General features: G+C 25.2%; 5 protein-coding genes across 5 annotated transcripts; all 5 read left to right on the top strand.

The window, feature by feature from the left end:
• Positions 1-1367: 1367 nt before the first annotated feature.
• On the top strand, positions 1368-1838 carry CORC01_04021 (uncharacterized protein; the record flags this gene model as incomplete). Its single annotated transcript, XM_022615669.1, has 2 exons — positions 1368-1507; positions 1604-1838. The coding sequence occupies 2 exons, from the start codon at positions 1368-1370 to the stop codon at positions 1836-1838; spliced, it is 375 nt and encodes a 124-aa protein (XP_022477846.1).
• An 18741-nt stretch (positions 1839-20579) lies between these two features.
• CORC01_04022 (uncharacterized protein) lies at positions 20580-20717 on the top strand (the record flags this gene model as incomplete). The annotated part of the gene is made up of 1 exon (XM_022615670.1): positions 20580-20717. The coding sequence occupies one exon, from the start codon at positions 20580-20582 to the stop codon at positions 20715-20717; it is 138 nt and encodes a 45-aa protein (XP_022477847.1).
• Positions 20718-21799: 1082 nt separating this feature from the next.
• Positions 21800-21952, top strand: CORC01_04023 (uncharacterized protein; the record flags this gene model as incomplete). Its single annotated transcript, XM_022615671.1, has 1 exon — positions 21800-21952. A coding segment is annotated over one exon (153 nt), but the record flags the coding sequence as incomplete, so codon positions are not given.
• Positions 21953-23399: 1447 nt separating this feature from the next.
• On the top strand, positions 23400-23549 carry CORC01_04024 (uncharacterized protein; the record flags this gene model as incomplete). Its single annotated transcript, XM_022615672.1, has 1 exon — positions 23400-23549. A coding segment is annotated over one exon (150 nt), but the record flags the coding sequence as incomplete, so codon positions are not given.
• A 453-nt stretch (positions 23550-24002) lies between these two features.
• CORC01_04025 (uncharacterized protein) lies at positions 24003-24206 on the top strand (the record flags this gene model as incomplete). The annotated part of the gene is made up of 1 exon (XM_022615673.1): positions 24003-24206. A coding segment is annotated over one exon (204 nt), but the record flags the coding sequence as incomplete, so codon positions are not given.
• Between the last annotated feature and the right edge of the window lie 2984 nt (positions 24207-27190).

A 27190-nucleotide genomic window follows, 5' to 3' on the forward strand; every position in this document is an offset into this window, starting at 1 on the left:
GCCGCACCCTGTATTCGTCGGGGACGAAATCAGCCTCTGAAGTTGAGAGACAGCCTGCGAACTGATGCCGACTCTGCTGTCCACGCGTTGCGCGGCAAGACTAATGCGAGCTTCAAGTGATTTAGCTTTTCCACCTCATGTTTCAAGCTTCAGAAGTAATCGTGACTCAGCAGCTCCTCAGGGTTTGCAGCGTTCTCTTCGAGGACACCGTGCCTCCATCACACTAGGCCAAACCTGGCATAAGGGTCGGCTCAACTAGTATGGCATATAGAGCACATCACAACTCCTAGTAGCTCGCCTCTTACCTCCATTACAAACACAAAATTGCTACTTACCCTCTTTCATCGTTATTCTGTCATCACATCATTCATCACGCTTGTGCTTGCTACTCTCCCCCTGCTGGCCATTGCTGTTGTCCAAGTCGCGACTGGCGACTTCTCAGAGACATGCACTAGCACATCCTACCAAACCACCACGATCAGCTCGAACTGCGAGGACAACTACCAGGAGGACTCTTAACCGACCGACTTTGACATGACCAAGTGCCTAATTCAGAAATACTGGGAATGTCAAATCAGAGTGGAGCACTCGCACTCTATAGAGTTGCTATATACTGAAATACTTCATGCTTCTACGATTAAAGGAAAACCGGGTGTCTGATATGATACGTGTAGAAAACGAAACGAATTCCAGCCAAGAAGTTCAGCGTAATTATTCGTGCCTTCAGTGCTGCAAAAGGACGATGACCATACTTTTTCAAAAGGTTGGACGCACCCAGATAGATATGCCACCAGCGTCTCGCAATTACCTCTTGGCTACAACTCGCACTCTTTGACTTTCGCATCTCGCATTCTCGACATATAATCTCGTACTTGGCCCAAATTAGCCGAGTTTCTGGAGCCGAGTTGCCAGCAACTCGGTCATTTCCTGACTCGCAAGACAGGCTAGACCTAATGTTGGCTGCGCAATCGCACGTCCCCGGGCCCTCCGATACGATAGTCTGAAGCAATCAATCAAATTTCCTTTCCTGCCTCATGAAAAAGAACGGATTGCTCTCACAGCGGCGCCACCCACGAGGAAATTGCTGGATCCAACATGAGACGAGGCGTACTAGAGCTTCGGGTCAATCCGAACTCTATCGAACTAGTTTCGTCTCATCGCAGTCTTCCTAGACGATTTTGGGGAAACCTTAATGAGCCAAGACGAGCCGCTGGGATGACATCTGAAATGAAAGATATAGATGACCGTTGAGGTCTCACGGCAAATGAGCTGCAGTCCAAGCTCGATCAACTTCATTCCTTTACTCCTTCAGTACATCACCTAGGCCTTTTACTTCAATTCACTCTTTCAAGACTACTTCCATCAAAATGAAGTTCTCACTCGTTTTTGTATCAATTGCCCTTTTCTCGACTGCCTACGCTGCCCCCAGCGCCCAGCCTGCTCCTCAGAATGCCGAGCTCGTAGCGCGCGGCAACTGCCCCGCCCCCCAGGATTGCCAGTGCACAGCGTAAGACATCTCCCTTTCCAAAAAAAAAAAAATATCGTTCTTGACAGTTTGGTCTGGTATGAGGCACTGAACTGACGGTTGGTACCCGGGATATAGCACGTTTGACGGCCTCGCCCGCCCCATCGAGCTTGGCTCCACCGTCTCGGCCCGCATCCCCGGCGCCGACCGAGGCCTGACGACCTCGAATTGGCGCGGCGTCGACGGCCGCGGCTATCATCATTTCTGTAGAGTTACGGTGGACCGTGTTTGCGGCAACTGTCAGGCCTGGAAGACTACGACGGGCGAATGCGGATTCTTCAAACTTTCCAAGTTCTCTTGCGTCAACGCTTAAGCGGCGATGTTTTGTTTCTTCTTTTTCTTCTTTCTTTCCTAAATAGAATCAATGGCGTTCTTGATGCGTAGGCTTAGCAAGTTTACTTTCCAGCGATTTTGATTGATCAAATAAATCAGTTATTTCAAACAGGACTTTTCAGTATGCCAGCAAGCTCTTCCACCCCACATTTGCCCGACACCTAGCGCCACGATGCTGATGCCTTTGGATTGATCCGAATCCTGGTCTGCCTAGTCTAATGGTAGATTAGGGCTGCTGGGCGTCACTGAGACATCAATGGAATACCCGCCACCAATGTTCATGCGGACTGTCTTTTGAAAGACGGGAATAACTTCATCCATGATTAGGTACCTACATGTAAATTTGCAGAGATAGTAAGATAGCCACATACTATTCCATTTCGGTTTTGCGTTGATTCCGAGGACCAACTATAGAATGACGCAAGTAGTATTGGGAAGGATTACTGCAAACTCATTATGGCAAGGAACTCAGATAAAGACCCGTGTACAAAGAGGGCAGACAAAGAAGAGCCAAACAGACACCGGGCAATAAAGAAGCTGTTGGAAGCGATGTAGCCGCTAGACTTGCTGTTTTCGAAACCTTAGAAATAGAGTGTTCAACTTGAACAATGTGCTTATCGGCATAAAGACTATACATATACTGCGTGGAATGACATCCCTAAGGCACAACGGTCCAAGTGGAGGATTATGGATACCGGGCTGAAAACCATAGGTGAGCTGATAGCAGTAGCCGTACTTAATATTCTGTTCACATGGGCTGCACCTAAACGTCGGAGGCTAGAGCCATAGGGTCGTGGTCTTCGTTGTGACCGTCGATTATCGTAGGACAAGCGGATTATCAGAGCGTGGTTGACTGATTCGTGGATTCGTATGTTGCTTGGCAGAGTAACACCAGTCAATTGCCCTGTTGGGTAGGGTATCATCAATGACAATAGTGACCTGCGGGAGCAGCTGGACATGCTGTGCAACCATCCTAGACATCGTTAACCAGTGGAAACTTAGTTCGTTTCCCAAAGAAAACTAGTCATGCAGAGAGACTACTGCATGTTTCTTTAGCCTACAATAGGCAATGGCGAACCATGTGATTCTCCGCCCTTTATTTAGACAAGAAAACATTCTCACCCGATCCAGCTGCAGCTACAGTTTTCGTTGTTCCTCGTAGGTAACTCTGGATCATTAATGACAAAATAGCAACGGGCTTTAATTGCATGACGATGGCCTGAACTTTCTGGCGTCCCCGTTACCTGACAAATAGTTGTGGATAGGACTTTCTGAATAAACCTACGAAACTTTTCCCCAGCTAATCATCCATGGCTCAAGTCGAGAAATACCCTCGCGGGGAATCATCAAAGAACTTCCAATGCGCCGAATGCTTGAAGATACCGAAACCCTTATTCGAACCAGGTTCAATTTCTTCGCATTTTCTCTAGATCTGCGATGAAGCTGTCAAACGAATGCAGCTCTCGGCTTAACGAGGCTGTCACTTCTCTACCTTGATTTACGACGCTCTTGAAGCAGGGCAGAGGCAGCACAGTGGAGTCACAATCGACAAGAAAGGGAGTTCTAAAGAGTAAATGGACTACGTCGAGGCCCAAAAAGTCCTCGCAGTTAGCGGATTTCTCCGTACTGAGGCACGTCGACAACCACGTTTCTACTTTCCCAAGCGCTCTGCGTCCTGTTGGGAAAGAAGAACCTGGTCCGTTGTTGACACTGTCTTTGCGTGGCTGTGTTAGCCAGCTCTGCTTCAACATCCACTATGATACGATCTCCAAGAGACCAAGTATCTACATGACCGATTGGGACTTATACAGCAAGACAAAGAACTCAGCGCACCTACCCATTCAAATCAATCAAACAAATAAATCAAACAAATAATCAAATATAAGGATTTCAATAAGTCAAATAATTAAATATCGTAAGGCCTTATATTTAACCTATTTAATTAAATAAAAATCGTTTAAAAAAAAGAAAATCTAAAGCTAAATTAATTAAAAATATATATTATTTAAATAAACCGCTAAGTTTATTATAAATAATATAAACTTTTATAATAAAATTCGAACCTACGACTCCTTATTTATAATTATAAATAAGGTATTATATTATTTAATTATATAAAATATTATTAATAATTATTATTAAAAAAAAAGCTTAAATAGTATATAGCGTTAGATTTAATACCCTTTAATATTTAAAATTTAAAAAAACCTTTTTAATTAATTAATACCCTTTTTTTTTAATATCGATAAAACTAACGAAATTATATATTACTATTTTTAACTTTTTATAATTATTATAATTATTATTAAAATTAATTAAATTATATATTAATCGATTCGTTATATTATAATTAATTAATTAATAATAAATCGCACGATTTTTAATATACTATAACCGCTTTGGATTACTTTATAATTATAAACCTTAATAAACGTTAATTTTATATTATTAACCGACCTTAATATTCGTAATAACCTCCTCGCCTTTTTAAAAATAATTTAAAAAAAAAAACTTTTATAAATAATAATTTAATATTATAAAAAAGCGTAAAACTAAAAAAATCGTAAATCCGTTTAAAAAAGGTCTTTATTTAAAAAATTTATAATAAAAATAATTAAAATAAAATCTTTTAATTTTATCGTCGTTATAATAAAATAAGTATTATTATTTATTTTAAAATAATAATTATAAACTTAATAACGGCTTATTTAAAATTAAAATATTAAATAATAAATTTAAATTTTAATAAGTTATTATATTTATTAAAATCTTTAAAATACGACTTTATACTAAAGAGATAGAAATTTATTTTTAATATTATTATAAAAGGCTAAGTAACGAGAATTAAGGAATTAATAATTAAATATATTATTAATAATAATAGCCTATTTATAACTTTTTAAAATCTTTATTTCTAAATTTTTTTTTATTAATTAAATTATAATATTATTAACGAATTTTTATTATTATATAAAAATATAAAAAAAGAGCTAAATAGGATCTTTATTAAAAAGAAAAATATAATTAAAATAAAGATTTGGAAGTTAATAATAAAAGTCTATTTATTATTTAATTCATAAACCTCGTTAATACGGAATATTATTATCGCCGTTTTTATTTATTTTTTAAATTATATTAAATAATAAATATAATATTTTATTATTTTATAACGTTAATATAATACTTATAATAAAGTTAATATTATTTAAATTATAAAATTTATAATAAACGATTAAAAATTAAATAATTAAATCGGAGTAATTATTTATAATAATATTTTAAATAATAATATTTACTTAGGTTATTTATATTTTATATTATTTTATACCTATACTTAAGAAGACGTTTTTAACTAAAAAATTAAATACTATAATTATATTTTTAACCTTATTAATAAGGCTTTTTTATTTAGTAATAATAAAAAAACATTTAAATAAAAATTAAATATACTAATTAACGCTAAATAATTTTAAAAAGATCTTAACTTTTAATATACTAAAGGCCTTATTAATAAGTTTTAAAATGTTATTAAATTTATTTACTTATCGCTTCAATAATATAAAGCCTTTTTTAAAATTAATAATAAGATTAACAAAAATAATATATTTATTTTTTTTAAAAAGTCGTTATAAAAGCTTATATTAATATTTAATAATAATATATTCTATAATATAGCGCTTTTTATAAAAAAAAATAGATTTATACCTTTTTAATAATTAATTAAATTTATAAAAATTTAAAATAACGGATCTTTATTAATAACGTTCTTAATAATAATAATTAATAATTATTAGCTAAACTAAAAACAATATTTAAGTTATTTTACTTTTAAATAATAAAATATTAAAGCTAAAATAAAAAAGACGGCTATAACCGTTTATAAAAAATAATAATAAGTCTTGAGTATTTTATTAACTATTTTAAAAAATAAAAAAAGTTATATAATAAACTTTTTAAAAAAAAAATATATTTTACGGCTTTTTAAATTATAATATTGTAATTAAAATTAATATAAATAATATTATTTTATTAACGGTTAATTCGTTATTAATTTATATCTTAACTTTTTTTTTAATTTTTAATATTAAATAATATCCTTTGTTTTATTTAATTTAAATATATATTTAAAGAACGGGCGGAGCTATTTCTTAATAATAATTTTAATTTATAAAAATATTTTTAATTATTAATTATTAATATTTAATAAGTTTTTAATAAATATTATATTAAATTAAGCGATTTTTTATTTTATATTATAATAATTATTTTTTATTTTAAATAAAAATTAAAATAGTTAAAAAAAAGATAAATTATACTTAAATAAAACTATTAGCTATTCGATATAAAAAAAAAGCTTTATAATTATTAATAAAAATAATATATAAACGAGATAATAAATCCTTTTTTCCCTTTTTTATTACGATAATTATAAATTATTTTTATTACTTTTACGATTTTAAAGAATATTATAAAAGACTTATAATATTAATAATAATTAATATTTTAAATAATAAAAATAGTAATTAATTATACGCCTAAGCTTAATTAATATTACTTATAAATTATCCTTTAGCCGGTCTTTAATTTAATCTAATAATAAATTAACTATTAACTAACTTATTTAATTTTAAATAAACTTATATTTAATATTTTTATAATCCTTACAATTGTTATAACCTAACACGCATTACCAGACCAGGGCCCTGCCCTATAGGACCTACGTATTACGGCCAGCTAGTCGTAGTAAGGTTTATATTAACAGAAGTCGGGGCTGCGATACTTATAAACAATAGTCGTCGTAAGAATAGCTTTAGTAAAGTTATTATTTATAAATCGTAAAATAAGTAAGGCTTCGGTAATTAATCGTAATTTTATTAAATAAGTTCTTAATAAAAGTAGTTAAAAGCGATCGTTAGATTTAGTATAAGAATTAATTACTAAAAAAGCTATAGAAGTCTGTCCTTAAGCCCAGCTTAGGCTATCTTATATATAAATCCTAATCGTAAATATATTTTTTATAATATCTTATTTATTATTATCCGATTATTTATTAAACGGTCGTCCGTTTTATATTTTTATAATTATTCGTTTTATTTATTTGCGGGCGTCCGTTTTTTATTTTATTATATAATCGTAGTTATATAATTTATTTATAGTTTTTTTGTCCTGAGGGAGGCCGTTTGAGTTTTTATTGTTATATATATAGTATAGTAGCCGTTGTAGGTCCTGTAGGGCAGGGCCTTGGTCTGGCAATGCGTGTTAAGTCGTAATACTACGGCGGTTACTATATTATATATATAATAATAAGAACTTAGACGGCCTCCTTTAGGACAAAAAAATTATAAATAAGTTATATAATTACGATTATATAATAAAATAAAAAACGAACGTTTATAAATAAATAAAACGGGCGATTATAAAAATATAAAACGGACGACCGTTTAATAAATAGTTAAATAATAGTAAATAAGATATTATAAAAGATATATTTATAATTAAGATTTATATATAAAATAGCCTAAGCTAGGCTTAAAAATAGATTTTTATAACTTTTTTAGTAATTAATTTTTATATTAAATTTAATAATCGCTTTTAGTTATTTTTATTAAAAACTTATTTAATAAGATTATAATTAATTATTAAAGTTTTATTTATTTTACGATTTATAAATAATAAGCTTTATTAAAGTTATTTTTAAAACGATTATTATTTACGAATATTATAGCCTTAATTTTTATTAATATAAATTTTATTACGATTAATTAATTATAATATTTTAATTATTTTTATTTAGTAAATCGATTTTATAAAAACTTATTAAATAGTACGAACGATATTTATTTAATTTTTTTTTAATAAAAATAAATAGCCTTAGGTTTTAAATACTAAACTCTTTTAAGTTAAAAAAGATTTAAAAATGCTTAATATTAAATTCGATTTTAACGAAAACGTAATCCTTAATTAAATAATATACGCTTAGATACGTAAGGCTATTAAAAAAATATTAAATGTAATAAAAAATTAAATAAACTTTTTAATATTAATACCGTTTAATTAACGGAAGCTTAAATTAAAAACGACCGCGATATTATTAAAATATAAAAAATATTTAATATTATATTTAAAAAACTTAAAAGTAAACGTTAAAAAGCTTTAAACCTCGCCGATTAAGTAAATATATTTTAAAATATTATTAATATTATTATTATTTTTTTTAATAAAAGATAATAAAAATTTAAATTTAATATATTTATTATTTTTAATAAGACCTTTAGAATTTTAAAAAGATTCTTAATTTAAATTAAAAATTTTTAAAACTTTTATTAAAAAGATTTTAATAATAAAATCGAGAAGGTCGTATACGCCGCTAGCTTTTTTAAAAAACGAGTTTTTAAATAATTTAAATTTTTTTAAAAAGAGTATTTTAAGAAAAAGACTTTTAATAAATATTTTATCGAAATATAAAATATTTATTATAACTTTAATAAGTTTAAAAAAGTTTTTAAATCGCTTTTTTGAAATTTAAATAAAAAACGATGAATCGAGCGCGATATATTATAACTTTGATAAATTAAATTAATAAAGGACTATTTAGTTAAGTTTAGATATTTTAATACTTAATTTAATTTTATTAACGATATTAAGATTTTTATATTTTATTAAAGATTAAAAGATAAGGTTAAGAACGAACTTATTAAGATTAATAAACTAAACGATTTCTTTTAATATATAGAACTTATAATTAAAATTAATAACCGTTTTTATAAAAAAAAAAAAAAATAACGATAAGAACCTAACTTAAAATATAAATATTAATAGTAATTTTAATATAACTTTAACTAAAGATATTATTATAACGGGAATAATAACCCTTAATAAACTACTATTTATAAATAATATAATAGACTTATAAACTTTAATATAACGAAACGGGACTAATCCTATTAAAAAAAAGAATTTAAATATTATAATTATAATAAGCTAAAATATATAATTAAAAATTATAAATAGCCTAAACAAATTTAATAACGACCTATCCTTAAGAAATAAATTAATATCACTTTTAAAAAAATATTTTATAAATTACTCTTTTAGACTATATATTACGACGATAACTACCTTATTTACTAAGATAGTAAAAAATAATAAAGATAATACCTTAAGAAACCCTTTAATAGAACCCTTATTATAATAAATAAATAAAAAGTAGTTTAATGTTTTAAAATTATTGAAAACTATAATAAAGAGTATATTTAAATATTATTAATAATATATAAAATAATTAAAATATAACTTATTAATTTTCTTAAACGAGCGTAAACTTTTACGATAATAAGAGGTAAATTAAAAAAAAGATAGTAATTAAAAATAAAAACGACCTATTTTAGTTAAAAAACGAGATCTTAGCTTATAAAATATAAATTTTAAATAAATCTATTTATATAATATAATAAATATTTAATAAAATAATTTAATATTATGAATAACGCTTTTTAATAATAGAGGATTATAACGAAGATTATATTCGTATTTTAATTAGTTATTATAAAGCCGGCCGATTATTAAAGAAAAAGTAATTAAATATAAAAATAATACTCGCCCTATTTTAATAACGATTTTAAAAGCGATTAAAAACTAAAATAAAAAAAGACTTTTTTTAATTAAAATACGAAATTAATAAAAAAATAGATATTATATATTTAATATACGGACTTTAGATATTAAAAAAACGTTATTATTAATATATTAAGGAACTAAACGAGGCTTATTATACAATAAACGTTTATATTTTTTAATATTTAATTATAGCAATAGTCTTTATTATTTTATAATAGCGATTATATAAATAATTTAAAATAATAATAAAAAATAATATACTTTATTTAAAATAAAACTTTTTTATATTTAAAAAAAATATTAAATTAGATAATTTAAGTAAAGAAATTATTAACGATATATTTATGGAATTTAGTATTAAGGGACTAGATTACGACCCCTTTTTAGATAATATTAATATATTAAATTACGAATAGTTAATAAGTTAATAATCGTTTTATAACTTAAATAAACCTTGCGACGTCGCTCGACGATATATTTAATTAAAAATCGATTATAAAATATTATTTAATATTAACGATTTTATTATTAAAGAGGAAGCCGATTTAAATAAATAGTTAGAATAATAAGAATTTATAAGCTTTTAAAAAGAACTAAATTAGCTTACTAAGGATTTAAAAGATTACCTATATAACCAATATATTCTAAATATATAATTTAATATTAAAATATTTAGAAATTATAAATTATTTCTTAAGGGGAGAGAACTTATTAACAAAAAAATGAATGATATTTACGATATTATTAATATATTATATTTATTTATTAAAAGATAGAGGCGTCCTGATTTAATAATTAATTATAAACGGCTTATAAAAAAAGAACGAGTACTAGCCCTTAAGATATTAAAAAACTAAGTATATTAATTATTAAAAAATAATAAAAAGCGGTTAAAATAAATAAGTTTTTATATTTTATAATACTCCCTGATAAGGAATATTTACGACTTAAATTTTAAATAAACGAATACGATATAAACGTTATTATTAATAATAGCGCTTAAGGAATCTTTATTTTATTAAGAACGGTAAATAAATATAAATTATTATAAATATAAAAAACGAACTTATATACCTTACGAACGGTAAAAAAAGAATAAGTTAATTATAACGATGGATATATTAACTAGGAGACTATATACCTTATGATATATATTAATAATTAATTAAAATAATTAAAATACGATATTATAGAGATTGAAGATATTGACGTTATTTTAAGAATCTCGTAGTTATAAAAGTATAATCTACGAATAAATTAAAAAACCGGTTAACTTTATTAAATAGATTTAGTTATTAAACGACTTAAGGAAAAGGGTTTAAACAAGTCTTACGTAATATTTAATAAATAAAAGGAATTAATATAGAGGCATATAAAATTAATATAGAGGCATGCACCTTACAGCGGCATGCACATCTACTATCCTAATTAGCTCAAAATTTTATTATTAATACATCCAGATTCTGCCGGTCTACTCCTATATATTTTCCTTATTCTAAATTTCCTTTACTATCGTAGTCTTTATACTTAATATTAATATATATTGCTTTTAATAGCTAAACCCCGGCATAATCTATGCCGCCGAGTTACGGAATATAGCCTTAATAATATAATATATCCTCTAAAACGCTAACGTATAAATATATTATTATCTCCTTTTTTAATCGGTAGTTATTTTAATATCGGCTAATTTTATAAAGTTAGCGATCTTTAATTATATAATGACTTAATTAACGACTTATTAACCGAGCTGTTGGACGGACTAAGGGGGATATATACACAGATCCCGGTGACAAGTTAGTAATCAAAGAAGTGATTCTATTCTATAATAATCTTCCTAAATTCGTACAATAAGGAAGGCGTTTCGGAATATATCCATATACGCAACCAGAGCTAGTTACGTATCGGAATATCTACGTGACTAAACAGAGGTTCAGTCACTCTTAATATACCGTACGTTTAATCCTAGTTATTATTATTCTAATATTAAAAACTTTTTTTTTTTATTAGTAAACGTACGCCATTCCCTAAATTAATAACTAAGTTAAACTAATTATCGTCTTATCGAGTTAATTAATAACTAAATAAATAAGTTATTATACGACGATAGTTACTTATTTTCTAAAACAATAAATAAAACTCCTACGCCCTTAACCTAAATAAATATAATAACAATCCGTTATATAATTAAATAAAAACAAAACAGTTATTTATTAACTAACGGATAAGTCGATATTAAGATTAAACTCATTAGTAAATCACATATACGATTATCGTACTAATTCACTTAATCCGAAGTAGCTATAGTAAATCACCCGTATAGACCTTCTATACTAATTCACTACCTCTATAAATACTCACTTAAGTATTTATATAAGAGGGTATATAAAAGCAGCTTCTGCCCCCCTTTTAGCCCTCTATTTTCTTACCTCTATATTAATTCCATAAACAACCTAAATAACAAAGCTTTTTCTATTATATATTAATAATAACTTTCCATATTAACTTCGTACGAGTTAATATATCTTTTATTCTTACTAACCAGCTCGTTCTCGGTAACTAGAATACTCAGTTTATTACCCCGATAGGAGCTATTAAAGTTTATACGGATCCCTAAGGTATTCGTTACGTTACTCTACTTATTAAATCTAGTCCGAATCGTAACCTTATAATCTCTCTTTATATTAATATTCGTATAGTCTTTTCCTTATTATTTTTTAATTTATATTAATATCTTTCCAAAATCAAAAGCGCTAGGTTACCTAGATACCCTCGCGCGATATTTAAATACGTTTCCCTATTAACGAGGATCTCTATTTCCTATTTACTCGTATTATCCGTCGTAAGGTTTACTTCCGAGCTATTTTAGTTTAATCCCGTAGCTCTATCGTACGAAGTTATATTTAGAAATATTAATAATCTAATACTTAGTTCCGTAAGTACGTATGAGTTTATAACTACTAAAACGGAGCTTATACTGAATACGTTTAGTAATCTCATAATACTCGTTGCGAGTATGTTAATCGTAGTTCGTACGAGAATAATAATAATAATAGAAATAGCGGTCTTAGTAAAGGTCGTTTTAGTAAAGGTCGGTTTAGTAGAAGTCGGTTTAGTAAAGGTCGGTTTAGTAGTAATCGTCCTCGTGGTGCGATTAAAAATCGTTTTACGATTAAAGGTATTAAAATTGCTAAAAAGTATCTTATTATATTAAAGTAAGGGATCTAAGGTTTTTAGTTTAGTTTGTGCGATAAGGAAATAATAAGAAAGGATCGATAAAATAAATACATACTTAGGCATACAATATAAATAATAAAACAATTTTTAATTAAAATAAAAACAATCTCTATACATACTAGTTATATCGTACGACTAGTAGTATATTCTTCTTCTCTTTCTAACTTATCTACATATACCTTAATTCTAATCTTTAAATAGTTAATTAAAATAAGTCGTTTAAGTACTGTATTTAGAGACTTCTTTATAAAAGCGTCTGACGGATTATCTTTCCTATTAATCTATCTTACCTCTAAGATTTCTTTTTTTTTATACGATTCCCTCAATAATATTATATTAATTATAAATCTTTTCTCGTTTATAATACCTAATTTAACTAAGCATTCGTACAGCGACCGAGAGTCAAAATAGATAACAAAAGGAATCCTAGGACACATAAAAGTATTTAGGATATTATTTAATATCGTACGAATAGCAATAGTACTATCGAACCTAATTACCATTCCATAAAGCTTACTTATTAAAACGCTTCGTATAACACGTTTATACTTTATAAAACTCTAATAAATAATATTCCTTTTAATTTTAAACTCTATCGTTATACAAAAAGTTTCCTTACTAAAAATAATTAAAAATCCAAATTAAAAAAAGAAGTTAGAGTTATTAATAAATAATTTATCGATAAAGACATAAATACTTATACAAAACATATCCAATGGCATATATTTTAACCCTCGGTTTAAATTATTAATTTACTATTATAATCGTACATTTAAATTGTTTATATTTTCTAACGTTAGTTTTTTAGACTAGGCCGCTACTAAGAAGTCATATACAGCTTCGAGCTAATATATAAAAAATATATATATCCTTTTTACTCGCTATATAACGTATTATTAAAAAATATCGGGTACTATTTTATCGATCGTATAAAGCTATTTAATTTATCCTTTCTAATTAAATAAAATATCCTTATTTAAGATTAAAATACGGCCTTTATTAAATTCGATCGGTTAGTCCTAAACTAGAATTATTTTAAGCTTCGTATAAAAGTTATAAAATTTAAACTATTCCTCCTCCTTCTCTAAAAATCGTATAATAATAAAACTAAAAGTATTATTAATTTATATTACTATAAGCCTAAAATCTTTTAAATTCTTTGTCGTATAAAATAAGTATAGGTCGTATAATAATTATATTATATCGAGATTATCGATATAATAAGTATAATAAGTTTTATATTAATATAACCTTAACTTTACTAATCCGTATAAAGGTTTAAAGATATATAATAGCGTTCCCTTAGGGTATTTATCTTAGAGTTCTTTAGGGAGTTAAGCGACGATAGTCTTACTAAACTTATCGTATGATTACGTATAGGCTTAAATAATATTTCGTAGTTCGCTTTACGCTTTAAAATCTCGTATAAAAGTAAGACTAAGAGCTAAAACTAATCTTTAGCTTATTTTTTAAACGATAGGTATTTATATAAGGATACTTTCCTTTTTTTCGTCCCTATACCTTTAAATAACTAATCTTAATTTTTTAATTAGTTTTATAAATTTATTTTTAATTTCTTATATTATTTTAATCTTATAAATATAAAGAAATCTATATTATTTTTAATCGTATCGTATAAAAGCAAAAACCTTTTAAATAATAAAAGCGTCGATCTTAATAGTATTAAATTTTTCGTACGGTCCTTTAAGAGTCGTAATAATATTATCTTATCGTAGCTTAATAATTAAATCGTAATTATCTTTTTTTTTTAAATTAAGTAGAGTCGTGCCGATTATCGTACGGGGCCTTATTATATTATTTTCTTCTTCGGCCTCCCTCTTAACCTTAGTTAAGTTAATAGCTATAATAATTAAACTTTTCTTTAGTTTAGGTCTTAGTCTTTATATATAGCCTTTTCTTAATAGTATAGCTTAATATATATTGCACGAAACTAAGTAGGGTTATTAACTATATCCACCGTAATTATTATATAGTCAATACTCATAACCTTATAAAGTCTTATCTACTTTTAGTTTTTTTTTTAAATAAAAACGTCGTTTTAAAAAAGTAGCAAAAGGACTTTTTAAATATTAAGTCTATTCCGAATATTAATCGTACGATTAATCTTAATATCTATTTTAATTATTCTAAATATTTTTATAGCTTTTTAAATTACTTCTACCCGTTATATAATATTTAATAAGAGTAATAAATCGAAGTTAATCCTTAAGTATATTCTAAAGACTAATAAGGTTAATATAATTCTATTAAGTCCAATAGTGTCGTTTAAAGCCTTAATTACTATTTAAAAAATTATTTTCTTATCCGTATTATAACTAAGTTTTTTAAATAAGATTTCGTATACTCGTCGTAAAGGTATATATACCCTCTTTACTTTTCCTATTACTTAATATACTTCGATTAGCATCTCTTTATATAATATACTTATAATTTTCGCTTATATCCTAAACTTTATTAACGTAAAGTTTATCTTAAGGTCGTGCGAGATATAGTTTAATAGTCTTATATACGTATAAATCTAATATTTATATAGTACATTTTAAGTATCTCATACGGAAAATAATTTTAAAAATATTACTTTTTAAAAGCTAGTTTTAGTATCGATAATATATAAGATATTCTTATTCTTTAGTCGTACGACATCTATAACAATTTCGTAATTAAAATAATAATTATTTTTTAAAAAAAATTTAAATCTTTTTGGTATTAGGTCGTATAATTAGTAATAATAATAAAAGGTTTAAATTTTTTAAAAGATTGATTCGTTTATATTATTATACCTAACATCCTTTAGGAGTCGGTATAGTCGATCCGTACGAGGGTGCCTAAAACGTCGATATAATCTTCGGAGCTAACCCTTTATAAAAAACACTCTTATTTCCGTACGACTAAAGTTAAAAAATAGATATCCTTATTTCCTTAGGATTAGGATTGTCGTACCGTCTCGTCGTACGATAATATTATCTATATTATTAAAATACGCCCTTAAACGGTTTATATCTTATAATAAAAATAAAAAGGGTATTAAAATATCTAAGATGTAGTAAATAACTCGTCCAATAGGGTTTTTAATCTTAACCGACCTTATAGATAATATACTTTTAATCGCACCGAATTATACGTTTATAGATCCTAAATTCTAATTAATTTTTGTACGGGGGTACTCTTTTAAATATATTTAAAGCTAAGGTTTCCCTATTATTAAAAACTTAGCTACTCCTATATCTTATAGTTCCTTTTAATACGTCGTAAAATACGTATTGTATAATAAAAAAAATTAAATATCGGTAATTTTAAAAATAGTAAATACATCTTATCCCGTCGTATAATATAAAAATATTAATATCGTAAAGTATATTAAAATAAATTCGTTACTATTTTCTTTTTCTTTATCGTACGAAGCGTCTTTTAATTAGCTTTTATATTCTAATAAGTATACCTCGAACTCGTCGTACGAATTCTATTATATTCGTAAATAGTCTTAAAAAAATTATTCTTTAGTCTAGTTACGTTCTTTTATAAAGTAGTTCCGAAACTAGCACCTTACCTTCTTATACATAAAGCACTTCTTATCTAAAAACCCTTAGTATTAAGGCGTTAAGCTAAATAATCGTACGAAAGGTTTCGTATTATTCCTTAATTCCTAAGGTAGCTTCCTTAAAAAAAGTAGTTTTAAATAATTATACGATAGCTTCTAAAAGCGGCAAAAATTTAAAATATAGCGGCGGTCGATTTAATTAATATCGTATAATATAAAAGTCCTATTTATAGCCATTTAAATAGATACCCATAAGTCTAAAAAGAACGCTTTATATATTAACTTTTAAAAAATCATCGCTAACTCTAATTCTAAAACACCGCGACATATTTTAATTACTATTATATAAAATATAACTTCTCCCTAATATCTTTCTCTTAAAGCACGTTATACAATTTAAAATTTATCTAAAAGCATCTCTAGGACCTCTATAAATATCTTATCTAAGTTTTCCCTTTTCACTCGTACGAATATAAATATTATCTAATCGGTCTAGTAAAAATTATAATTAATATTAATATTAAAATAGCTATCTAATATATTATAAATCTAGTCCTATTTCTTATCTAGTCTAATATAATATAAATAAAACTCTTCCGCACGATCGGTAAATATATTTAAAAAAACTACATAGTATTAGTCCTTTATAATTCTAAAACGATAATAAAAACTAATAAATACTTAGACCTTATTATAAAAAATATCGTACGGTTTCCTAATATAGTTCCTTTCTTTTTTCTATCCTTTTTAAAATAAAGTAATCGTAATAGGATTATATAAGCTATTTTAAATCGGTCGTTTCGATAAAAGGTCGTATATAAATATAGGTTTTTTTTAATCTAAGGTTATATAATAAAGTATTTATAAAAAAGTTTCGACTTTTTAAAAAAATTTTACTCTTAATAGGGTTTATTATACGACTCGTCTAGGAAACTCGCTCGGGGTTAATTAATTAGTCGTATTTAATTTAACAGGTTTTAATTTATACGTTTATTTAATTCTTTTTTAAGCTATAATCTATAGCAGCAAAAGAATAAGTATAAGGATTATCGATATACAAGAGATTAATCTCTATATACTTTATTATCATAAAGCCTCCTTTAACTTTTCCTCAAAAATATTTATAAATTATACAAATCGATTAATATAATTCCTATTTATTAGCATAAGAAGATCATTATCTTTAAAGATTCGTACGAGTTTTTTTAAAAAAATACGGTTTATTTAAAAAAAGTAATCCCTTATTTATCTTTTAAAATCCTTAAGGAGCGAAGTTTATAATAATCCTTTTATTAAATTAAGTTAAATAATGTCTATTAAGGCTCGTACGAAATAAATAGTTATCTATAAGTTTAATAAGTTTATACGGAGGTCGACGGGGTTATCCCAAAATACTAAATTAATAATATTAATCTAGTTTTTTAAAAGGATTGCACTCCTATCGCTAACGTCTTTATACGTTTATATCGCTTATAGTTTAGAGTCTAGTTCAGTTAAAGATTCGTCTATTAAAGTATTAACTCTAATCTTTAATTAAGCTAGTTCTATCTCTTTCCCTCTTAATAATTAAAGGTCTAAAGATAATACCGATATGGTCTTAGTAAGTAGTAATCGTATCGAATCGTACGATATCTTATTAAATTTATTATACAATAACGTATACTATTAATTTTATTAATTATATAAAAATAATTCTTTATCCGGTTCTATTTCAAAATAACAATAAAGAGTTCTTTTTATATAAAAATTAAAATTAAAAGTCGTCCTAAACTTTTTTTACTTAGTTTTATTAATAAGGCAACACAATCTCAGTTTAAAGATAAAGCATAAAAAGCTCGCACAGCTTAATCCACGAGCTTAAATCTTATCTTTTCATACTAACTAATTTATAAATTATCCGATATAATTCACTAATTAATATTAAACGGATTAGGGGGGATATATATATAGATCCCGGTGATAAGTTAATAATTAAAAAAGTAATTCTATTCTATAATAATCTTCTTAAATTCGTATAATAAGGAAAGCGTTTCGGAATATATCTACATACGCGACCAGAGCTAGTTACGTATCGGAATATCCACGTGACTAAACAGAGATTCAATTACTCTCAATATACCGTACGTTTAGTCCCAGTTATTATTATTCTAACACAAGCTATTATAAAAAATACGACTATTATCCTATTATTAGCCTTATTATTTTAGAATCGAATTAAGATTTTATTTTAAGCGCCGTTTCCTTAATAAAACCGATTCCTTTTAACTTACTATATTATTTTAATTTTTATTTAGCCGTAACGCCTCTCCTTTTAATACCGAGTATTTTAAATTTACGTTTTATTTTATACGCCGTTTTTTAAAAAGGATATAAAATACTTAATATATTATTTTCTTTTATATTTTGTTAGAGCGGAGTCTATCGTCTTTTAATAATAATTATTAAAACCTTTAATAACATACTTTAGAATATTTTAATAATACTTTTAAACTTATTTAATAAGTTATTAATATTAATAAAAAGTTAACGACCGCCCTTTTCTAATAATATAAGCTAAACCGCTATTAATAAAAAACATAGGGTTCTTAAATAAACCTATTATTTTTATATTTACCTCCGCGATAAGACCCTCCTTTAAGTCTATTATTTTTTTAAATTATAGCTTCTTATTATACCTAATTTAAAAAATCCTTCTCCCCTTTTTTAAATATTATTTTAAACCTATCGATCCTAGGTAGCCTAGAGCCTATTGTAAAAGCCCTTTTTAACTAACTTAATATATTTATAAAAGCTAACGGATTCGGTATTGTAAAGCGGTATAAATATACCTCTTAGATAGGTCGGTTTATATAATATTCGTTTTAATATAATTAATTTAATAAACCTGGTCTTTTAAAAAGCGTAAGTATCCAACAATAAAGGTTTCGGAAGTACGGCTATTAATAATAAATAATTATAAAAGCGTAAAAGGAAAAGAAATAGTTTTTACATTACTTACTAAACCCTCGTTATAATTAATATAATTATTAACTAAGCCTTAAGGTATTTACCTACCTTTTATACTAAAAGCTTACCTAACCTATTAAGGATTTTATTAAAAATATAAACCGTCATATTAATATTTAAGTACGTAACGTCCGTATTATTATATAAAAATAATTCCCGGATTCTATACTTACTTAGCATAATATTTATAACGTTAAAGCACGTTTAAACTAAGAAAAATTAAATAGTTATTTACTAACGGCCGTATTAATTAAGTTATTTAATAAGTAATAGATTCCTTATATTATTAAGTAGGCTAATAATAAGCCGGACCGCTTTATTAAACTTATCTAGACCTTTTTTTATTATTTCTAAATATAGAAGCGATTTTTAGAAATAATTAACTTCGATAATACTTATAATACTAATCGCTTTAAGCTTTTATTATTTTGAATAACTAGGTAGACGTGCTTTAGATCTATTTATAATATAATATTTAGTTTTATTAATAATAAAAGGTTAAAAAGCTTCCGATTTCTTTTTAAAAATATAAAATAACTAATTAAATAACACTTAATTCGTCGCTTTATAATTATTATTATAAACTATAATAAATAGATAAAAGCTGTACTTAGTAAAGAGTTTCTAAATACTTAGTAACAGCTCTATATTTACTATATTAATTTTAATATTATACTTAAAGTTAAATAAAAGTAAATTAAAGCCGGTAGTAATAATAATAATAATAATAAGTCTAATAAAAAGGATCTTTATTTAATAATATAAATAGTAATGGAGTTTAGCGAAAAAGACTACGTTTATATTAATACGATAATAAATTAAGCTATCTCGTATATTTATTACGGGGTATTTATTATATAAAAGCTTATTATTTTTATTAAAATAAAGTAATTTTTTAAGAAAACGTGGAAAAAGCTTTATAATAAGTTCGATAACTAACGCCCGATTTTATAATATTTATATTTAATATACTTATTTATAAGAGTATAATAAGCTCGCTATTTTATTTATTAATATTAAAATTTTAATATTCGTATTACTTTTAGTATTAAGTTAAGTAATAATAATATTAAAGGCTACCTTTTTAATAATCTTAGTTATTTATATCGGCTTATCGACGTTATATAGGATATAATTAATAATTAAGAGCTATGCTTTTACTAAGCCTATATAGAAGATAAAATACTTACCGGCCGGGATTATCTCGGCCCCCGCTTAGAATATTTTAATAAACTTCGGACTATAGTTTTATTAAAATATTTTAGATTAATTATTAAGTAATACCGACTTATATATAAAGTAATGCTTTTTAAAAAGAGGCCGTTTTTATCCTTTATTAAAGAGTATAATAATAACTATTTTATATTAGTTAAGCTAAGTATCCTATATTATTATAAGATTTTTTTAAAGATAACGGAATTATTAACTTTTAATAAATAAAAGGTTTACCTGCGGTAATAATTTTAAGTAACGTCTTTTTTTAATCCTTATTATTAGATTTTAAACTTAAAAATTATAATATTTTTTTATAATAAATTAAAAAATATAGTATAATAAGTTTTTATAAAGCTTACGTTACCTTAGCAAGGCTAATAATCTTAATATTAAACTACCGTAATATAAAATAGTTAAGGCTTAATCGGCCGTAAGTAAGGCCGCCTGCCGGGAAGCCGTAATAAATTATTATTAGTTAAGAGCTTATAAAGGGCCGGCTATTTAATCTCTAGTTAGGCACTAGATTAATTTTAATAGTAAATAAAAAGTTAGTTTAGTATTCTTAATAAAGGAAGGATAATAAAAGGTTATATAAATAAAAGGCCGTTATAACTTAATATTTAGAAGCGGTAAAACGAGTAAAAAATAATATTAAATAATAGCGAATAAAAGAATTTACGATTATATTATTTTATTTATTATTTAAATAATTTATTATAAGTTAACGTTAAAATTAAAGTAAAGGTAATTATCTATTTATTTTTTTATTACCCTTAAGGATTTTATAAATACTTTATAAGGAATAATTTAAGGTATATACTATTTAGTAAGAGCTTTAGAATTATTAAGTTATCGAAATATTATTATAAGTACCTTTATTGTTTTTATAGGAATGTATTATAATTTTAAGCTAATTACGATGGTAAATATGTATGCCGTTGTAAGGTATATGCCTCTATATTAATTCTGTATGCCTTTATATTAATTCCCTAAATAAAAATAAACTAAATATATCGCTTTTATTAAAATAATAGAACCTATTAGGATATTCGTACCCGGTACGGACGATCGAGGATCGGATTTATTTTAAACTATATTTAAAAAGTACCGGATTTATATAAAACTATTCGCTTTAAAAAAAAATAAGATTATTAAAATATAATAATTAAAATTTAAAAATCGAATTAAAAAAAAGAATATAATTTAAGTTTTATTTACTATATTTTATAAATTAATTTAAATATAACGAACTTAATAAGTATATCGATAATAGATTTAAAAAGGGTTATATTAAATTATTATCTTTTTTAATAAAAGTACTAATTTTTTTTATATTTAAGAAAAATAAAAAAAAGTTTAGATTTATAATTGATTATAAAAGACTTAACGAAATTATTAAAAAGAATTACTATTTATTACCTTTTATTATAGAACTTAAGGAAATATTATACGGAGCTTAATAGTTTATTATAATAAATTTTAAAAAAGTATTTAACTAAATTAGAATTAAAAAAAAAGATAAATAAAAAATGGTATTTTAAATTTGTAAAAGATTTTACGAATACTTAGTTATACTTTTTAAATTTATTAACGTACTCGTTATATTTTAAATAATAATTAATTACGTATTTAAAAAATATATCGATATCTTTATAATTGTTTATTTTAATAATATCTTTATTTTTTTTTAATTTTAAAATATATAAAAAATACGTTTATATAATATTTTAAAAATTTTAAAACGTAAAGCTTTTCGCTAAGCTTAATAAATACGAATTTTATATATAAAAAATAGATTTTTTTAATTATATAATTATATTAAAATGAATCTATATATAGGTATTTAAAATAATAATAGTTAAGGATTAGCCTATACTTATTAATATTAAAAACGTATAGTTATTTTTAAAATTTATTAACTTTTATTAACGATTCCTTAAAGACTATATTAATATTATTAAACTTTTTAATAACTTAATAAAGAAAAATATAACCTTTATATAGGATAAAAAATATAAAGAAGTTTTTAATAAAGTTAAGGATTTAATTATTTTAGAATTAATAATTATAATTCCGGATTTAAAAAAACCGTTTAAAATCGAGACCGACGCTTCGGATTTTGTTATAAAAGCTATTTTAAAATAACAAAACTAATAAAAAGTATTTTACTTTTATATATTTTATTTTAAAACGTTTAATAAAATAGAATTAAATTAATAAATTTATAATAAAGAATTAATAATTATAATTAAAACTTTTAAAAAATAAAAACTATAGTTTTTAAAAATTAAATATAAAGTTACTATTTATATAAATTATAAAAACCTTACGAATTTTATAATAAATAAAAATTTAAATAAATAATAAATTAGATAAAGCGAATTTTTATTAAAATTTAATTTCTAAATTATTTATTAAAAAAGTTTAAAAAATAATAAAATAAACGCTCTTAATAAATAACTTAATTATTAAATTACGGTCCTTAAAAAAATATAAATAATTTTTAAATATAACGATAACAATAATTTTATATTTATTATAAAACTTTTTATAATAGTTAAAAGAGTTAATATTAGCCTGTTTAAAAAAATAACTTTTAAATTTATTATAAAAGTTTATAATATTTAAGTATACGGTTATTAAAGTATTATAAAAATATAAAAACGGATTTATTAATATTATAATAAAACTATTATAAAAATAGAAGTCGTTAAGGCTATTAAAAACTACGATATTTATAAAAAAAATAAAAATAGCCTTTATAAGCCTTATAAAAAGCTATAACTTTTACCGGTATTATTAAAAGTATAGTATTTAATCTCTTAAGATTTCATTATTAAATTATTAAAGTTTAAAAAACTATTTATAAATATATAATATAATAATATTTTAATTATCATCGACCGACTTATTAAGTTTATTTATTTTATATTATATAAAAAAGTAAATAATATTAAGGAATTAATATATACCTTTTTTAAAATAGTTATTATTAATTACGGTTTACTTAAAGAAATAGTTTTTAATAAAGATAAGCTATTTACCGTTAAGTTTTAAAAATCTTTAATCTCGTAATTTAATATAAATTATAAATTATTAACTTCTTTTTATTTATAAACCGATAGATAAACGAAAAAAATTAACTAAATTTTTAAAATATACTTCTGTTATTATATAAATTATAATTAAGATAATTAAATAGTATTATTATTAATAGCTTAGTTTATATATAATAATATAATTAGTAAAAATATAAAAAAATCCCTTTTTTATTTTAATTACGGATTCTAATTAATTATATATAAAAAAGTACGTAAAGGACTATAGGTTATAAAAGCCGTAATAAACGTAAATAAACTTAAAAAGATTTAAAAAAAAGCCTTTTTAGACTTTAAATTTATATAATAACGGATAAAAAAATACGCCGATAGATTAAAAATTAATAAATTAATTTTAAAAAAGGGAGATAGTATATACCTTTTTTATTATAATATTAAAATAAAACGACTAAACAATAAATTAAATTATAAAAAATTTAAACCTTTCGAAATTATTAAAAAAGTTTTATTAATTAATTTTAAATTAAAACTTTTAAATACGATACGATACTACTTAGTTTTTTATATTTTACTTTTAAAGCCGGTATTTAAAGGCTTATATACTAAAGATCGTATTATTATTAAATTTAATAAATTAAAATATAAAATTAAATAAGTTATTAATTATTAAACTAAGGAAGGACGTAAAGAGTATTTTATTAAATAAAAAAATTATAGATATGAAGATAATATATAAAAACCTATTACGAACTTTTAAAACTTTTAATAGCTTTTTAAAGAATATTAAAATTAAACTTAAACCTAAAATTCTTAATTATTATAACGTCTTAATTAATAATACTAAAAGTATTATTAACTTACGCCTCCTAGGCTACTAAAGAAATACTCTTAGTATCTTTAGGAAATTCTTTTAATACGATACGACTCTTTTTAAATATTATTTATTTTTAAAAACGAAGGCGTTTTAATTTAAATAACGACTTATTTAATTTAATTTAAACTTTTTAATAAGCCTTAGCTTTTTTTTATAGCTTTATAATTTTTTTTTAAAACCACGACTTTTTTATTTATTTTTTATAATTAAAACGATCGGATTTTATTATTAAACGATTTATTATATTTATTAATTAAGATTTATAAAAAACAGTCCTTAAGAAATTTATAAATATAAATAATATTAATAAAAGTATTATATAAAATATTTAAATAATAATATATTCCGTAAATATTAGAATTAAAAAGAACTAAATAATAAATTATTTAAAAACGATAATTCGAATACGGTATTATTTTTATACTTTTATTAAAGAAACGAATAATATATAATAAACGACGACGAGATATAGCTATTTACGATTTCGATTTTTTAATTCGATTTAATATAGTATTAATATATTTTAATAAAAATACTTAATAATTCTTTAATTTAAGAATAAATAACTTATTTATAAGCCTAGAGATTAGATTTTTAAAAGGAGGAGTTAATATTATAATTTAATATGTATTATTAAACTAAGGCCCTGCTTTATAAGACCTACGGCGGTTATTATATTATATATATAATAATAAAAACTTAGACGGCCTCTTTTAAAATAAAAAAACTATAGATAAGTTATATAATTACGATTATATAATAAAATAAAAAATAAACGCTTATAAATAAATAAAATAAACGATTATAAAAATATAAAATAGATAACCGTTTAATAAACGGTTAAATAATAATAAATAAGATATTATAAAGGATATATTTATAATTAAGATTTATATATAAGATAGCCTAAGCTAGGCTCAAGGATAAATTTCTATAGCTTTTTTAATAATTAATTTTTATATTAGATTTAACGATCGCTTTTAGTTATTTTTATTAAAAACTTATTTAATAAAACTACGATTAATTATTAAAACCTTATTTATTTTACGATTTATAAATAATAAGTTTTATTAAAGCTATTTTTACGATGATTATTGTTTATGAGTATCGTAGCCCCGACTTTTATTAATATAAACCTTATTACGATTAGCTGGCCGTAACAATAATAATAATAAATTACAAAAAAATATTTAGCTTTACGAAATTAATTTTAATTTTATAATAATTATTAATAAAATCTTTTATATTAAAAAAGGTTTAATATCTTAAAAACTAGCTTTACGGCGGTATTATAAAAATAAAAAGTTAATTTTTTAATTAAAAAAGCTAATTAAAATAAAATTTATAAATTAATATTATAAAAACTTTCGTAATAACTTTATTTATTCCTAATTAGGAAATTAGTTAAATTTATTAATTATTTATTAAATAATTAAATATAGCGCAAAAAATAAGGTAAATAATTAAATACGAACCTTATATTTAATTTGTTTGTTTGGGTATAAGCGCTGAAAGAACTTTGAGCCGGTCGAGAAGCGCTAATCGGATTGCAAGCCAGTCATTGTTACATCGGCTTCCCCTTTGGCCACACAATCGGATTTCCCTGGAGTTTTCAGACTCCTTAACTCTTGGCTGGATGAGTGCATGAGAAGCCACTTGGATTCATGCTCATATGTAGGGAATCTTTTTGTGAAGACAGAGTTTGCTTCACCTCCGAGACTGGTGCGAGTCGGCAAGGACTGAGAGAAAATCGTTCTGGTGAACTCCGCTGATTTGAAGTGAGATGAAGGCGGTTTAGGGCTTTCTTACACCGCACTAAGTCACTATTGGGGAGATCCCAGCCATGTGTCGCAGAGGACAACTGCAACTCTACCGCAGATCATATCAAGTAGTCTTCGTCACGATGAATAATCCCCAACATTTCAGCATGCCGTCAAGATTACAAGAAAGCCTAACACGAGGTGGCTCTGCATTGATTCCTTGCGTATCGTTCAAGACGATATTGCCGACAAGAACCGCGAATTGCCACTGATGGACATCATCCACTCAATGGCTATCTGTACCATTGTCGCATCTGGCTCGAAGGATGGACGAGGAGATTTCTTCCTACCTCGAGGCGCCAATCCAGCGTACGAGTATGGCCTCATACGCAAGGCCTTTGACCAAGCGGAGGCCAAGTTCTCCATCACCTGTCAACTCTACTTGGCGGACTGGAATCAGCCAATCACCAGCGGCTCTTTGTTCTCACGCGGTTGGTGTTTCCAAGAAAGGCAACTTTCAAAACGAGTCATTTACTTCACAAAGACTCAAGTGCTCTGGGAATGCCGCACTTCGATAAGCTCCGAAGCTTATTCTAAGCTTAAATGGGTAACTCGCACAGATGCTCCTTTCAAGATGAAGCCATTACGTATGAAGAGGGCCGGATAACCGACAGAACGATGCTAGCTGAAAGCTTTGAGCGGGTTCGGCCGTGGCTACAAGACTGGTTGCGCGTCGTCGAAGCCTACTACTCTGGGAGGTCTCTCCGCAAGCCGGAAGATCAACTTCCCGCGATCGCCGGTTCAGCGGCGCACTTTGAACATAATATCCACAGGCCCGACCCAGACGTTAGCTGTTTTGTAGCTGGGACGTGGTATTGCGATCTGGAGAGAGGACTGTTGTGGAGGAATAGAGGTATAGAGGTCTACGAGCAACGAGTTTTGGCCCGCACTCCTCAAGATCTCCGTCACATTCGATCCCGTCCCGATAGCACAGTCTGAACAGAT

Source organism: Colletotrichum orchidophilum, assembly GCF_001831195.1.
Source record: "Colletotrichum orchidophilum strain IMI 309357 chromosome Unknown Scaffold_25.1, whole genome shotgun sequence".
Lineage (NCBI taxonomy): Eukaryota > Fungi > Ascomycota > Sordariomycetes > Glomerellales > Glomerellaceae > Colletotrichum > Colletotrichum orchidophilum.